Source organism: Pangasianodon hypophthalmus, chromosome 22 (genome assembly GCF_027358585.1).
Source record: "Pangasianodon hypophthalmus isolate fPanHyp1 chromosome 22, fPanHyp1.pri, whole genome shotgun sequence".
Classification (NCBI taxonomy): domain Eukaryota; kingdom Metazoa; phylum Chordata; class Actinopteri; order Siluriformes; family Pangasiidae; genus Pangasianodon; species Pangasianodon hypophthalmus.
Window position 1 is genome coordinate 14,115,681 of NC_069731.1, and position 16,764 is coordinate 14,132,444.

General features: G+C 38.5%; 1 protein-coding gene across 1 annotated transcript in view; it reads right to left on the reverse strand.

Annotated features, from left to right (window-relative positions):
- Positions 1-16,564, reverse strand: part of neto1l (neuropilin (NRP) and tolloid (TLL)-like 1, like) — a 101,637-nt gene extending 85,073 nt beyond the window's left edge. Inside the window, exons 1-4 of the mRNA XM_026937887.3 lie at positions 15,644-16,564; positions 15,121-15,174; positions 13,576-13,710; positions 12,415-12,663 (exon numbers count right to left, since the gene is read on the reverse strand). Coding sequence (XP_026793688.1) covers positions 12,415-12,663; positions 13,576-13,710; positions 15,121-15,174; positions 15,644-15,671 — 466 coding nt within the window. The 5' untranslated portion in view covers positions 15,672-16,564. The remainder of the gene's footprint in view (positions 1-12,414; positions 12,664-13,575; positions 13,711-15,120; positions 15,175-15,643) is intronic.
- Between the last annotated feature and the right edge of the window lie 200 nt (positions 16,565-16,764).

The window sequence follows — 16,764 nt, forward strand, 5'->3', positions numbered from 1 at the left end:
TATTCGTCTCAGCTGACTTTGAGACTTTATCTATTCCCGGAGAATTTATAGAAGCTCGCAAAACCAAAATAGTCCCCTTCGATCTCCTCCCCAATCACACTGGAATGAGATGAAGCTTCATTCCTTCAATTTTCAATTTTCCATCAGCAGCCTCAATAACATGGAGTGGTGTGAAGCCCCAGAGGAGTCATAAGGCCATAAACCATCTCTGTCTCCAACAGCAATATCACTGATTTACCTCCAACACTATTCCCTATTCCCAATTTGCAAATTATGAGATTAAAAGGCTTCATTCCATCAACGAGTCAGATTATGGGGAAGGGGATTATTTTTAGCTTTTCCTGATCCTCTTGATCTGAGTGCTGGGGATTACCTTTATGGATGATCATAATCTTTTGCACTTTGCATGAGGTGCTTAAGAACATGAATGCAGCTGTGAGTAGTATAGTGAGCAGCTGAAGTGGACAATAGTGTACTTCCTTCACTGGGCAACGTACTTAACGGAATTAAAAAATGCACTTGTAAGAATAGTTTTAAGCATGGATATTTTTCACTCTCATTTAAGTGTATTTGTAAAGACTAAAATAATTTTTACTTGTTCATGTTGGCCATGTTCTTCCCTGCTACATTTTTTTTCAACATATATTTTGTCACTAGAAATTTTAAGTTTACCTGGTTATTCATTGCCCATACCCTCATACTGTATATCTAGGCAGTGGACAACAAAATAAACAGTGAGGTCCATGAGTTACACTTATTTCAGTTCAATTTTAACAACAGACATTGTCACACAGCAGCTTTACAGAAATCCAGATCTAGATTTATAGTACTGGGCCAAAGTCACATGCAAAGAAATGCTGTAGAGCAAAGATGCCTTCAAAAATGTTTCTACCTTAAACAATTTTATAAAGAGCATTAACAGTAATAAAGGAAGCAAAGTCAATATTTGGTGTGATGACCCTTTGCTTTAAAAAAAACGTAGTCTCAGGTACAATTTGTGCAGTTTTATAAGGAAATGAGCTGTAAGTTTTACTGAGCATCTTGCAGAACCAGCCACAGTTCTTCTGGAGACTTTGACTGTTGCACTTGCTTCTTATTTTTGCAGCAAAACCCAGCGGCCTTCATTTAATTCCACATTTAATTTTGTGCTGGAAAGCTAATGTTTGGAAATCTAAAATGTTTTTGTATTGACGTAATACTTTACTTTACAGTAATAATAATGTAGAAGTGATAAAATAAAAATCTATAACAAAGTTTGTACTAAAAAAATAGGGCGCCAAAGACTTTTGCACAGTACTGTACATAGATCCCCAACGAGCAAGCCAGAAGCAACACTGACAAGGTAAAACCCTCAGAGACAATGACAATACAAAGAGAAAACCGTGAAAAGAAATAGAACCAAAAGGGAACCTCCTCTTCTGAGTAACACCACATAGTGAGATTATAAATCATTACAGTATTTAGGTGTAGACGAGTAAAGCCAAACGGTACTAAGTGTGTTGAAAGGATGTTCAGTGTAAACATACTGTGAATCCGAGACTGTCTTTATGCTTACAGCAGCCATTCTTCATTTAGGTTAAGAGCAGCTGAGATGGATGAATTTATGGTGGGAACCAGTGATTTAGCTGTTGCAGGGTAGTGCTGGCTGCATACTAAAACAGTCAAGACTGTAAAAATCAATAGCAAGTGGTGAATGCTATGGATTAAACTGTCTGTATGCTGCAATATGTACTATATGTTAACACATATCATTTAAATCATTTTTGTGTCCTTTTTTTTTTACCCTTTTGGTTTTGATATCATCATCATCAGCACCATCACCCCCAATGCTTACCCCTAACACAGTATTGTAACACAAAACACTTGAGTCACCTAGCACAGTGTTTAAGATGTTAGCCTTCTAACCAGATGGTCGTAAGCTCAAATCCCAGGACTGCTGACCTGCTACTGCTGGGCCCTCGAGCAAGGCCCTCATATGTATAAAGGAAATTAATATAAGTTGCGCAGGAAAGGGTGTCTGCTAAATGTTTAAAAACAAACAAAAAAAAGTCTTGGGGTAAACATTGCAGGCCAAGTATACTCCTTAATGGCAATGGTATTACCTAATGACAGTGGCCTCTTTCAGCAGGATAATGTGCCCTGCCACACTGCAAAAATTGTTCAGGAATGGTTTGAGGAACATCACAGAGAGTTCAAGGGGTTGATGTGGCCTTCAAATTCCCCAGATCTCAATCCGATCTTTTGGATGTGCTGGATGAACAAGTCTGATCCATGGAGGCCCCCTCCTCGCAACTTACAGGACTTAAAGGATCTGCTGCTAACGTCTTGGTGCCAGATACCACAGCACACCTTGAGAGGTCTTATGGAGTCCATGCCTTGATGGGTCAGAGCTGTTTTGGCGGCACAAGGTAGGCCTACACAATATTAGGCAGGTGGTTTGAATGTAATGGCTGATCAGTGTATGAGATAATAATAAAGAAGGTGAAGGACAAATCAAGTTGGATCTGAGTCTGTTATTTTCTGATATATGGAAGACAGCTGTCTTACTTACTTAGTATTTTGAACCTTCTAACTAACGTTCATGGAGCTTTCTAACTTTATTTCTTTATTTCTTTCACTTTCTTAGCAATGACTTTATTTCTTTCACTTTCTTAGCAATGACTTCTTTTCTAGTGCTTGCTGCAGAGAAACTGTTACAGTATTCTGCTTTGTTATTTTTGATGTTGTTGTTTACCACCAACTGGTTTGTTTACCACTGAGGAGAGTCTTCCAATAGCCACTGAGGCGAGTAATGGAGAACGAAGTGAGCAGCTCTCCATTTTATTAAGGCAGCCAGATCTTGTCTACTTGCATCACTTTATCTCTGTGAGAGGAACAGGAGGAGTAATAAAGTCGGGATGTTCTCTTTCTCATCTGACACAACCATCACTCTCTGAATCCAGTATCAACTGCAACATTTTTGTGATTAATGGCACACGCAAAAACAAAATATTGGTACCTTGTATATTTTTGGTCTCTTTTGTGACCAGTGGTGCAGGGAGCACAGAGGGGTCTCAGCAGTTTAACGCATACATGTTTTTGGACCAAAATAGGTTAGAAAATATGGCCACAGATTTTTTATTATTAATTTAAGATCATGCAAACAGCAACTAACACAAACGTGAAAAAATTGGCTTGCACCCAACCAAAATAGCAACATGGCAGAATTAACCAGCAAATTACACATTGGCACAAAAAATTGCACCATAATTTTACATTATTTAGCACATATCCATTATTTAACTGAGTGACAAATCTCTGTGTGAAATAGAAATCTATCTGAATATCCTGTTAGCGTTAATAATTGCCATGTATTAATGACTAACACACAATGTCAAATCACTCAATAGGTTCTTCAGTGTATTATATGATATTGACCCCACTGCTTTAAGTCACTGCTTTGATGTATAAAACATAATCTGACAAAATGGATTAGAGGTATGTTACTGTTGCAATGAAGACGTGATAGTCCGTGATAGTGCACTCAGACTGCTGGTTGAGATCGTGTCTCGATGCTTATGTATTTTCCTCCTGTACTGCAGGTCACGATGACATTTTGTTTCCAAGCACGTACAGTTTGCTCAGTCTGAGGGACACACAGTCTCCAGGTCCAGCTTACCAGGGGAAAAAAGCAGCATCACTGGTCTTTATAATGAATATCTATGGCATTGGATTTCCATAATTAGTGAGATGAAAGTCTACGACTTCAGTTGGTGTTCCTCAGCAAACAGAGCACACAGCACATCTGCTGCTCTCCAGCCTGCAATAACACATGCTAACACAGATGGGAGAGCAGATGAAGGAAAATCAGGACCAGAAGAGAATGATGTACTGAATCATGGCTTTTGCAATGCTGCGCTGAAGATACTTAGCGGCACTCCTACAGGAGGAATGATGTCCACCTCTTCCTAGCTAACGAAAGTAATAAGTAGCCCAAAACTGGAATGAAGAGGACCTGAGGGCTCAGTTTGGAAATATATGCTATATCCTGGGTGTCTGCTAAAGGATTTTTAGCCTGATTTGGATTTTTAGCCTGATTCAGTTATGCTAACCCCCATAGTTGAATAATGCATAGTCCTGCCCAAAGCAAGGAAAGGCAGTAAAAAATAAACAGTAAAAAAAACAACATAAGACAGTCCATTTTCAATACAGTCCTGTTACAAATATGCTTGTCTCATGTTCTTCGTGTCAGTGCATCATTCAAGCGGGAGAATCGAGTCGAGATGACAGCACCTGCCAAAAGATTACTAATGTGCAATGGGGGAAGAAGCGGGGCTTCTAGGCATGTCAGCTAATATCATAGAGTTCAAAACACCTACGCAAATGTCAGTCATTACAGATTCATACACTGATTGGCTCATATGCCGTTTTTACTATAGGGAAAAAAGGAAGATTGCTCTTTTTTGAGTAATACCTCATCCTAGTGTACGATGTCAAAATGCAGATATTAAAGTGATGTTAATGTAAAATTTGTTAAGGTTAGCAGCTCTGTTGATTTCTCCTTGGTTTGCCTTTTAAGAGAAATTTCCTAAAACAGAAGAGAACCTCCAGGTGAGGTTTGGATGTGGGCCAGATAATGCCGCAGTGTGAGAGAATCAGTGAGTTGATCTTAAAGGGGCTATAGTGTGAAAATGTGCTGTTTTTCAGAAAATGTTCTGTTTTTCAGGGCAATTTCACACGTATTATTCTATTTGTTGGTGGTGTCAAACCTGAGCGAAATGGATATTTTTGATTTGTCTGCAATTCAGTTTGGTTTCAGACTGCACATACGGTAATTAAAGAGTAAAAAACTGATTAGTGTGAAACATTTTGCATACCATATTCAGTATTTGTTTTCTTTTTCTTGTTTTGGTCCAGATATCCTTAATCATCTTTCTACAGAACTTTTCTCTACCCTTGAGCCTTGCAGGTCACATTAGCAGCTTGCATCTGCAACTAAATAAAAATGTTACTGGCACACAGTACACAGTATGTTTGGTTCACTTCCTTTTATTGGGTGGATTTAGGGTCAAATCGCTTTCTGAGTGCAGTCTAACCATGGTAGATTTTGCTTCTGAAGCAGAATGAGACCATCTCGTACAGTCTCGGATCAGCTGTTCTGGTCTGCAGCTGAGTACATTTGCTGAGTTCCTACCTGCCCAAGCAAACCCCTGCAAACCTGGAAGAAAAGTAAAATATGATGGGTTCTTCAGTTCAGTGGGGACAAGAACCCTTATTTTTACATACTGTAAGTCAGGCAAAAGATTAATTTGCATAATCACTGTGATTGGCTCATGGCGGCTAATCAACATACAGCACAAAACTCAAGTGAAGTTTTCTTGTGCTCGAATGCTAACTAGCAAATTCAGAATCAACTCAACAGGATAAGTGAAAAGAGACTGCAATCCTACTGCAGAAAATACTCTTCTACTCACAGCACAGCCCATTTCTCTCAGGACAGCATTGAAAATGCAGGTTAATATGACTACACGAAGCTGATTTTTATCTCAGGCTTTCGTGACATTGAAATAACTAATTTACCTGAGTACATTAAAGCTACCTGGCTGACTCCTGAGTCCTACAGATACTATTAAAATGTACAGGGTGTCCCAAAAGTCTCCATACATAGGGGACTATATATACCAGCACCACGTCGGTTGTGCCTTCATCAGTGGATGTTCGTGGACGTCCACTTCTCGGTTGGTCCGCAACACTTCCAGTCTTTTTGAATTTGTTAATAAGTTTGGCAACAGTGTCGTGTGTGATGTGCTTTCCAAGTTTCCTGTTAAAGTCCATCGTGACCTTGCGACAGCTTCCCGATCCAGCCATGAGAATGATTTCAATACATTCTTCTTTTGTCAAAGGCATTCTTAAAGGCTATCTGAATAATAGCCTATAAAAATATATAATATAAACTAACTGTGGTCTTTTTGTGTTAATTTCCCCTGTGTATGGAGACTTTTGGGACACCCTGTAGTAAAAAAAAAAAAAAAAAAAACTTGCCACCATCACAGTTGAGCCTTCTGTACATCTTCTTCAGTACATTCTGCGTCAGACAGACCAAGCATAATTCTAAGATTACACAAGTCAACTGATAAATATTAATAAACATTGTGGGTTGGTGTTATGAATATAATGTTAATGACTAAAGAGTTGCGGGGATGAGTAAAAATGAGTTAAGAGTTGAAGAGGTAGAGAAAAGCACGGTGCACCATTCATTCATTCATATTCAGTAATCACTTTATCCTGGTCACCACACACACACACACACACACACACACACACACGCACATAATCACAACTAGGGGCAATTTAGTGTAGCCAATCCACTTACACTATATGGCCCAAAGTATTTGGACACCTGACAATCACACCCATACGTGCTCGCTGAACATCCCATTCCAGATTTAGTCCCCTCTTTGCTGTTATAATAACCTACACTTTCCTGGGAAGGTTTTCCACTAGATTTTAAAGCATGGTTGTGGAGATTTGTCCATTCAGTCTTGTCACAAGATTCTTAGTGAGGTCAGGCACTGATGTTGGGCGAGGAGGCCTGGAACACTCGAGTTCTCCCACAAATTCATTTCATATAAAAGTGTACAAAATAATAATAATGTCTATAACCTTACGTGGTTTATACTTATCTTTAACTCATATTCAACAATTCAAACAAGTCATATTTTGTTTGAATTACATATTACATTATTTTACATAGTTTGGTCATATTTGACCAACTCATAGTTAATTCAAATTCATTTCTAAATTTATATATAAGCCATTAATATTATAAGTGACTCACATTCAACCAATTCACATTCAAAAACTATTTATATTCAGATAACTCATTCAAAAAATATATATAAATAAATAAATAAACATTGTTTCATATCCAAACCATGTATAGTAGAAAGAGAGACCTATTCAAACAGCTCATTCAAAAATGATTCAATTCAAGCAACTCATATCCAAAAAAGGGTTCATATTTAAACAACTCCTAGTTAAACATTGATTCAAACCCAAACTATTTATTTTAGGAGACTCTTCATATTCAAACAGCTCATTCAAAAATGATTCGTATTCAAACAACTCATACTCAAAAGCTTTTGTCATAGAAATGACTCATATTAATAGTGACAGATTAGTCACTTGTACTCATCTCTAATTGAAGTCAATTATAAAGGTCAGTAATGAAGGTCATTTGTGCAGTGTGACTGAATTGCCAGCCTAATCTGTCATCTCAGTCACAAATTCATCCCTCTATACTCGAGCTTGAGGACAAAACCTTCAGAATCCATATCACTCTTCCACCACAAGAGATATGCAATATTAATAAACAAGCCATGAGCTGTGAAAAAAAATCACAAGTCATGAGTTGATATTAAATCTTCATAACGACAGCCAAGTTCTTTACAATTTTACAATTTTATCTTGATAATGCATTTCATAAATGAGGACACAGGCAGTGTTCCTTTACATAATGTCAACAACCCATACCCTTAGAAGACAGCCATCTTTACCATTTCTTCCAAATAGGGGTAACAAATTCTGGAGCACAAATTCTGCTTACCTGAGAATTCAACCTCTGTTGAATTTTGCAATATAAGTGATTATGGCACATAACTATTTGTCATGTTCATAGAAAAATACTGAATTTAATTTATTTAACAATTAATTAATTGTTTACTGACTGAGATAGTAAAACTATATTTCTCCTGGCAAAATGTGGCATATGTAAAGCAGCCTGGGGAAACCCATTGGATGTTGCTGCTGCTGAATTCTGGCAAATAATTATTTCTGCCTATAATACACTTTTTGCTTTTATTAGCTTTTGATACTTGCCTGGGCTTTTTGCAGGGATCACATTAAGTAAATACATGTAAGTAGTCAGTTTAACAAATGAACATAATCTGTCTGCTTAAAGGCGTTAGCTTCTAGCTTGCGAGATATGTGTACTTTCCTCACATAGTGGATTTTATGCTTTAATCACCTTATTGGTTATGTGTCATAGTGAACTGAATATAAGCCTAATAGAGTCTGACTATAAACCATCTAAGTACTAGCTGTCAAATTTACTAGTGATGCACATGTGCTGTTGCTTACACTGTATACAGGCCACACTGACAATGGGCCTCATTTATCCATCTCGACATGAACAGATTTATTCGTAAATCATTTGTATGATCAGCATATACACAAGAAATTCGGTATTCATGAAAATCCTGTAATTTGGGGAAAAAACTGTTCATATCCTACTAGTGCTCCTGAATGTGTGTAAATTTACGCACAAGAAATCTAACTAATATAAACCTTGATTGATTGGCTTCACATATAAATCGTGATTACTGCACTTTTATATATTTAACTATTACAAATTTAACTTTTGTGAAACAAAGATGTTTCATAGTAATGATATTAATTAAAGAAATATAAAATATGAAAAAAAGAAACAAAGCAACATAACATAAACCTATAAATCAACATAAATCTATAAATTAAGACAAATAAGACCAGTCATTCTATTAATAAGGCCTCTGTATAAAAGGAGTGCTCAGGAGATGTATAAGTCTGGACTGTTTACCACAGCATCTTCTTTTAACGCTTTATTAGAGCTGTGACTAAGTGACCAATCCAGTCCCAAGCTGCAATGTGTCGTGTACTTCCTAGTGTGCTGTGGACCATTATCTAATTCACCTTTTCTGTAAAGCTGTTAAATAATATATATTTTTTATTGGCGTAGATGTGAGTCAAAATAACCTTCACTTCTACCTCTGAGAAAGTCTGTATTTTTTCGCTCATAATTTCAGCTGTGTGAGCTTTGCCTGTTATGGAATTTTGTGGGTGTCACCAAATACAAATCAGCTGTGCCATGCACATGCTTGGTAATCTACAGTGGATTGGCATTCGTCAATATACATACACGAGAACGAAGAAAATCTGTGTTTCTGAAACTTTTATAAATCCAGTGGGAATTTTAAAGTTCGGTTTGGATTACACAAACATTTACACACAACTTTAATAAAAGATTGATAAATGAGGCCCAGGGTTTGGACTTCACTTTTGGGGCTAGCCACACTTTAAATGCTTGTGATTGAGATACATATTTCAGTTCAGAAAATCCTGCAGTTTTCAGAACTATGTGTAGTAGAAAATTTCACTATGTGAAGTGTTTTCCTACATACATTGCCTGAACACTTTAATGGGAACACCAGCCAACCAGCCAATCATGTGGCAGCAGCAAATTATGTAAATGAAGATGAAGATACAGGTCAAGAGCTTCAGTCAATGTTCACATCAAACCTCAGAATGGGGAGAAAACATGATCTCAGTGACTTTTGGTGCCAGACAGAATGGTTTGAGTATTCCAGAAACTGCTGATCTCCTGGAATTTCATGTATAACAGCCTTTATACACAATTTGGTGCAAAAAACAAAACAATACAAAAATTTAGTGAGTGGCAGTTATGCGGGTTATTAAACTCCTTGTTGATAAGTGAGGTCAGAAGAGACTTGCTAGACAGGAAGAAGGCTACAGTAACTCAAATAACCACTCTTTACAACCATGGTGAGCAGAAAAGCATCTCAGAAGGCAGAACCTTGAGAGCAGATAGCATGAACAATGCTAAACTGAAGATTATAGGCTTCTTCTCCTAGTTATCTACATTAGCGTCATTAATTCCATTTTCTCTGAACTATTCTTTAAAAGCTCAATTTAATTTCAGTGATCCATGAATGTGATTAATGCTATGATTTTTTTTCAATTATTTGTTCTCATATTTCTGCCATGTTTCTGGCATGTGTTTAACTACACTGGTAAAGAAATAAAACACACTGTTAAGGTGATGCTGGTTTGTCCATACAGTAATTTAAATCAGGTCTGTCTCCAATATATCGACTGAGCTGCCTCCAGAGAATCCTGGTGTGTTGTAAAGAATCAGTAACTGAGCTGTAAAACTGAGCCTGTGTTTTAAAGACATTAACATCAAGGAGTTATGGGAATCCATCAATTATAGCTATCAAACTGCAGCAGCAGAAGTAAATGATGAATTCACTAGCTATTATTGATTCATATCTGTGATTCAATACTTTTCAATCTTTTTATGTGTAAGAGAATGAAACTATGCAAGATTTAATTCATCACATTAAGCAAGATATGAATTGATAGTGTTTCATAGAAGATAACTACTCACACACACCTGATTTAAGTTGAACTTATGCTACTGACTGGTGAACAAGAGATTCATAAATGAATCATGAGCATCATGAATCAGCATGTCTGATTGTCAGCTACTGAAAAATGTGACATTCATGCAGCTTCAAATTTGACCAGTGATAGAGAATCCAAAGAGAGGTAAGGAGGGCATTTTTATATTTTATATTTATATTTTATATTTTTATTTTGTCCATGTTGTACGTTTTTTATTCATAGTTTCCAAGCAAGTATGTTTAACAACCATAATTACAAAACAACCCCCAACCCCCACTACCCCTTTCTTCTTGCCTTTCACAAAACAAAAGGTTTCATTTGGTATGCAGCTATGTACTTATGCTATGTACTTAAACATGGTCACATGATGTACCGCAATGCTGCTATTATAGCATGCTACTCATTTTCAATCCCACCGCCTGCTGCACTACACACAACCAGGTGGTGCAATCTGGTTGACAGTAGAATACTTTTTACTAGGTGGATTAATTATCGTGGTGCATGGATGACAGTCTTTTCAGAATCAGGAACAAGTAAGTATGCGCAATCACTGATGAACCTGTCACAAAGCTGTCATATAACTCTAGCAAATATTTTTTGCATGCGATATGATAACAGAACACTGTATTTACATAGCTTAAACATTGGCCAACGACTTGTCAAGAGCGTGAACAAAATGTTCTAGAAACTAGAAATTAGTGGAGGACAATGCTCATAAATTCATTCATTTCTCTTAGTCTGTATTAACACACTTAGCTAGGCATATTCTGTTACATATGTTAGCTACCATTTTTTAGCCAGTTATTTTTCCAGGCACCCAAATGATGAGACTGGACAGCACACTGGAACTTTTCCTTGCCCATTAGGCTAGCTAATATATTTAAGATTTGTGTCCCCCTGAGGATGATGGAAATTGAAGGAGTTAAATGGTGTTTAGACTAGGGATATGGATCTCTCCTGCTGAAACAATATAATGCACATCTCAATAGAATATTAACATTATAATAGAAGTTGCAAAATGATGATTCATTATTATACAATATGATGGATCACGCCTCCTTCGCTGAAATTCACAGGCAAAACCTCTTTCACTGAGACCGACCGACAAAAGGCCACATCTCTTTCACCGAGACTGACCAATACAGAGGCCACACCTCCTTCACTGAGATTGACCAATACGGAGGCCAAACCTCCTTCACTGAGACTGACCAATACAGAGGCCACACCTCCTTCACTGAGATTGACCAATACAGAGGCCACACCTCCTTCACTGAGACTGACCAATACAGATGCCACACCTCCTTCACTGAGATTGACCAATACAGAGGCCACACCTCCTTCACTGAGACTGACCAATACAGATGCCACACCTCCTTCACTGAGATTGACCAATACAGAGGCCACACCTCCTTCACTGAGACTGACCAATACAGATGCCACACCTCCTTCACTGAGATTGACCAATACAGAGGCCACACCTCCTTCACTGAGACTGAACAACACAGAGGCCACACCTCCTTCACTGAGACTGAACAACAGAGGCCACACCTCCTTCACTGAGACTGACCAATACAGAGGCCACATTGCCTTCACTGAGACTAACACAGAAGCCACACCCCGTTCACTGAAACTGACCAACATGGAGGCCACACCTCCTTCACTTACTGAGACTGACCAAAACAGAGGCCACACCTTCTTTACTGAGACTGAATAACACAGGAGCCACACCCCCTTCACTGAGACTGACACAGAGGCCACACCCCCTTCACTGAGACTGACCAATACAGAGGTTGGCCCTTCACTGAGACTGACGAATGCAGAGGTCATACCTCCTTCACTGAGACTAACAAGCCACACCTCCTTAACTGGGTATATAGGTATGGACATACATAGGTATGGTCGACACACTTTCTTTACTGTAACTTAAAGGCAGAAAGGCCACACCTCCTTTCCTGGGGCTGACTAGCACATAGACCACACTTCCTCCAATCAAACTGACATGCACAGCTACCACGTCTCCTTCAATTACATGATTCAGCTAATTTTAGTATACATATTAAAAAAAATAATTTAATTAGGCTTGTTAGTCAAATTACTCAAAAGAATCTTTCAAAAAGAACAAACTCATCATGAATTGTCCATCACTGAAATTCAGTCGCTGGAGAAAAAAGTCATAAACATCGTAAACCTTACCTGTGGTGAAGTTGTAGTTTGCTGAAAATCCGATGGCTTCTAGTTCACCATCCGCTACGAATTTTATCCAGAGGTATCGGCCGCTTGACCTGATGTACTGCGGGCTCTGCTGGCCACAGTAGCGTCCGATTATTGGAGAAAAGCCAAAAGGTCCGTCACGCACTTCGATGTGGTCAAATTTACATTCCCATGAAGGCTCTATTGAGTACTTCTCGTCAAAGAAGAGATCAATGCACTGTCTCGGGGGAGCTGGAACAGCAAAAGCAAACACACAGCGTAAACGTAAGGTGGACGCGCATTCAAGTTGTCAGATCATTTCATTTCGAATCAATACTGAGAAAGGAAAGAGGCACTTTTTAATTACATATATTTAATGAATGTGTAATCCTATGTGCACTGTACAGGTCCCAGTTCTTCAGCATCAGCAATAATGTGGTTAAAATTAAGCATTATGAAAAATGCAGCAACTTACTGGGTAAATAATTCAGAAATAAAAAAAAAAAGAGAAGAACAGAAGGAAAAGATCATCAAGCAAATATCATATTCCTCCAAAATAGGATGCTATCTAATCTATAATCTGATCCTGTAATAATAATATTTCAAATCTTATTATTTCCTAGGAAAGATTATCCTGTTTAGCCTGATTAGCATATATGAAATTAGTTCTCACGATAATTGCTTCGCAGCTCAACAGGCATATTAGTGGATTATATTGAGACAACCAGACACAAACAGAATAAATGATATGCCCAAAGATGAAATAGTCTCATTTTAGTTTCTAAGCAGTGATAACAAATCCACCTGAATGTGCCATGATTACTGAAGTGGCTCTTTTTTAATGGAGAGCAGGTCTTGGATTGATTTCCATGGCGAGGAAAGTTGATACTAAAATTATTTTTTCAAGCATGAAAACTTGACGTGCTCTGCTCTTTTTTTCTAATTAGCATGAAAAGACCATTATTAAAAAAACAGTGTATGAAAGCTCACTGGTCATTAGGTCATCAGTGAGAAGAACAGATTAAGCATATCATTTAAATGCTACAGTTGTATTGCTGTAGAATGTAATGAGATGACCTTGGTCAATGCAACGTAACGTTGCTAAGTGAGCAACAGAGGACTAATAAAGAAATTTTTTTGTGAAGGTGGTGCTGTCTTGCAAACCTTCAATGACGTAAATGCACTCTCGCTCTGGTGGGTATTTGTTGGGGTAATTGGGGGATGTGAAGAGTCCTCCCTCTGGTTTTTTCACCCACGTTCCACACTGTCCTGCTGGTTGAACCCCTGAGTTGTTTTTCACTGGAACAAAGCAGCAAAAGGACATCAGATATCAGACAACAGAGAATGACTAAATATTGCTTCTGTCATTTGAAGTATCATACTGATCCATGATCAAACATCTGTATGGAAAATAGATTTAAAGCAAGAAATGATTTGATTAATTTGTTTCGATACAATGAAATTTAGAGCTATTTCTACGTAGTACATTGTGATCTAGTATTGTGCAAGCAGTTCAAATTCACACACCACTTTCTCTATAACTGACAGAGAACACGACTCTTTCACTATAACTGACAGAGAACACGACTCTTTCACTATAACTGACAGAGAACATGACTCTTTCACTATAACTGACAGAGAACATGACTCTTTCTCTATAATTGAAAGACACAGAGGCCACACCTCCTTCACTATAACTGACAGGTACGGAGGCCACGCCTCCTTCAGTATAACGGACAGATACAGACGCCACTCCTCAATCACTATAACTGACAGGCACTGATGCCATGCCTCCTTCACTATAACTGATAGGCACAGATGCCACGCCTCCTTCACTATAACTGACAGGCACGGAGGCCACACCTCTTATCACTATAATTGAGAAGCACAGAGGCCACACCTCCTTCACTATAACTGACAGGCACGGAGGCCACACCTCTTTCACCATAATTGAGAAGCACAGAGGCCACACCTCCTTCACTATAACTGACAGGCACGGAGGCCACACCTCTTTCACTATAATTGAGAAGCACAGAGGCCACACCTCCTTCACTATAACTGACAGGCACAGAGGCCACGCCTCCTTCACTATAACTGACAGGCACGGAGGCCACACCTCCTTCACTATAACTGACAGGCACAGAGGCCACGTCTCCTTCACTATAACTGACAGGCACGGAGGCCACGCCTCCTTCACTATAACTGACAGGCACAGAGGCCACGCCTCCTTCATTATAACTGACAGGCACAGAGGCCAAGCCTCCTTCACTATAACTGACAGGCACAGCACAGCACAGAGGGAGGAAAAGCATGAAGTAACTCATTTGATAACATTTCTAAACAGTGAACTGTAAAGACTGTGTGTATCAGACTTCATTCATACAGAGACACCTGAAACCATCCGTCACCAAACAGTTTAATGAAACTGAGTGTTGATATTGTAAACACTGAAAATCCTACTATTTGCATGATGATACAACAGTATTGGTATGATGGTAAAAATTCTACACCAGTATAGATAATAACGGCATAAAATAATGATTCCCAGCAGTGTCACGGCTTTCAAAATCTCACACAAGCTTTTGAAACTAACTTTTAAAAGCAACGAAAATGAAAGAAAACTAATGAAGGCTAAGAGTGAGTGTTTTAATAAGTTCATTTAAAAAACAAATCAAGCAATGTTTTTTCCCCCCAAAAAGTCAGCATTACCTGCTTCTTTTTTTGTCGCAACAGACAAGCCAACCATGAGGAGACCTGCAACAACTGCAGAGAATTCAGAAAAGAATCAATCAATCAATCAGTCAATCAATCAATCAATCGATTAATCAATCAGTACTTGTTATAATACATCTACTTAAAAGTATTAATCTATGGTTAAGAGTATATTAATTTTTTTCCATAGTGGCCCTGTTTTGAAAGAAAGTACACTCTTTAACTGATTTATTATCAGTACAAAAACTGTAATGAGAATAAATAATAAACAATACCAATAACACTTATAATGTAAATGCAGTTTGTAATTTCCATGCAATTTCCATGCAATCTCCAATGTTCCATTCAGCTGTAAGGTTAATAGTGGATAATGCATGCACCTTAAGGTTGATCAGGTATGCATGAAGTATTAAGTTCTACAAGTTTTAAACAGGAATCTAAAACAGACTTGGAGAGCAAAGTCACATCATCCTTTAATAAATGTATTATAGATGATGTGCCTTAATATTTCAGGACTCACCGTGAAGGAAACTGCGCCCATGAACCATGTCTGCTCCTTTCACCACTGCCTTCGATCTCCAATACTTCCATTTAGATAGGAATAATTAGAAAAGAAACGAAGGATATTTCCAAAAAAAAAAAAACAAAGCAATCAGTGGTGCGGAGTCTCGCGCACACCAGCCCCTGGGTGATCGCGCGCTTATTTCAGAAGTACAGCAAGAAATCCAGCCAGAGAAATAAAAGAACTGTTCAATGAGCAGTGTATTAAAACACACACACACACACACACACATTCACCACTTTGTTAGAGAGGAGTGTTTCATGCTGCATGCGCGCATTCGGCTTCCCTGCATTGCTCCACCTTTAGCGCTTTTGAAGCAAGTCGAGGGAGGTTTTGCAAAGAAAACAACATTTCAACAAAAGCCTCCATCCTCATAAGAAACAACAGCAACAACAACAACAACGCACGTATCCATCCATCGATCTCTCCATGCATCTGTGCATCTGCAGCTCAGGGTATCCAATCCTCCAGTTCATCACTTCTTCTTCTTCTTTTTCTTCTTCCTTATCTTGCTTTCACTTGTTCGCAACATGCAACTTCATCCACGTGCAGTTTTTTTTTTTTTTTGCTTTTTTTTTAAGATTGATGTATATTTTAATTTCTCTTCATCCTTGGTGAGCACTGAGCACCGCCGAGTTCATTCCTAATGCTGTGCTTTAGTTTTCTGACTTCTTCCATAGCACAGCTTTATGCTGCACTGGCTGTTAAAACGCACGTGCATCATATCATCTCTTTCCCCTCAAATGCATTTGTAATCCAAATCTGTGCCAAAATTAAAAAAAAAAAAAAAAATCTGTTATACTGCAGGATCCATCCAGCACAACAGCTCAGACACACACACATGCGACTGAATGAAGAAGCAAGGAGAAATTCTCTCTCTCTCTCTCTCTCTCTCTCTCTCTCTGGGAGGAAGTGGTAGGATGGAGAGAATGAGATGGATGGATGGGAGGAGGAGACGCATCAGAATCAGCATCATCTGGCCAGGAGCATCTGCAGCATGAGAGGAAGTCCATTCATTCAAGTGCAAATAAAGTCAGCTAGCTCCCTGAGGAGTTCCCAGTGCTGAGGAATTGACTTCC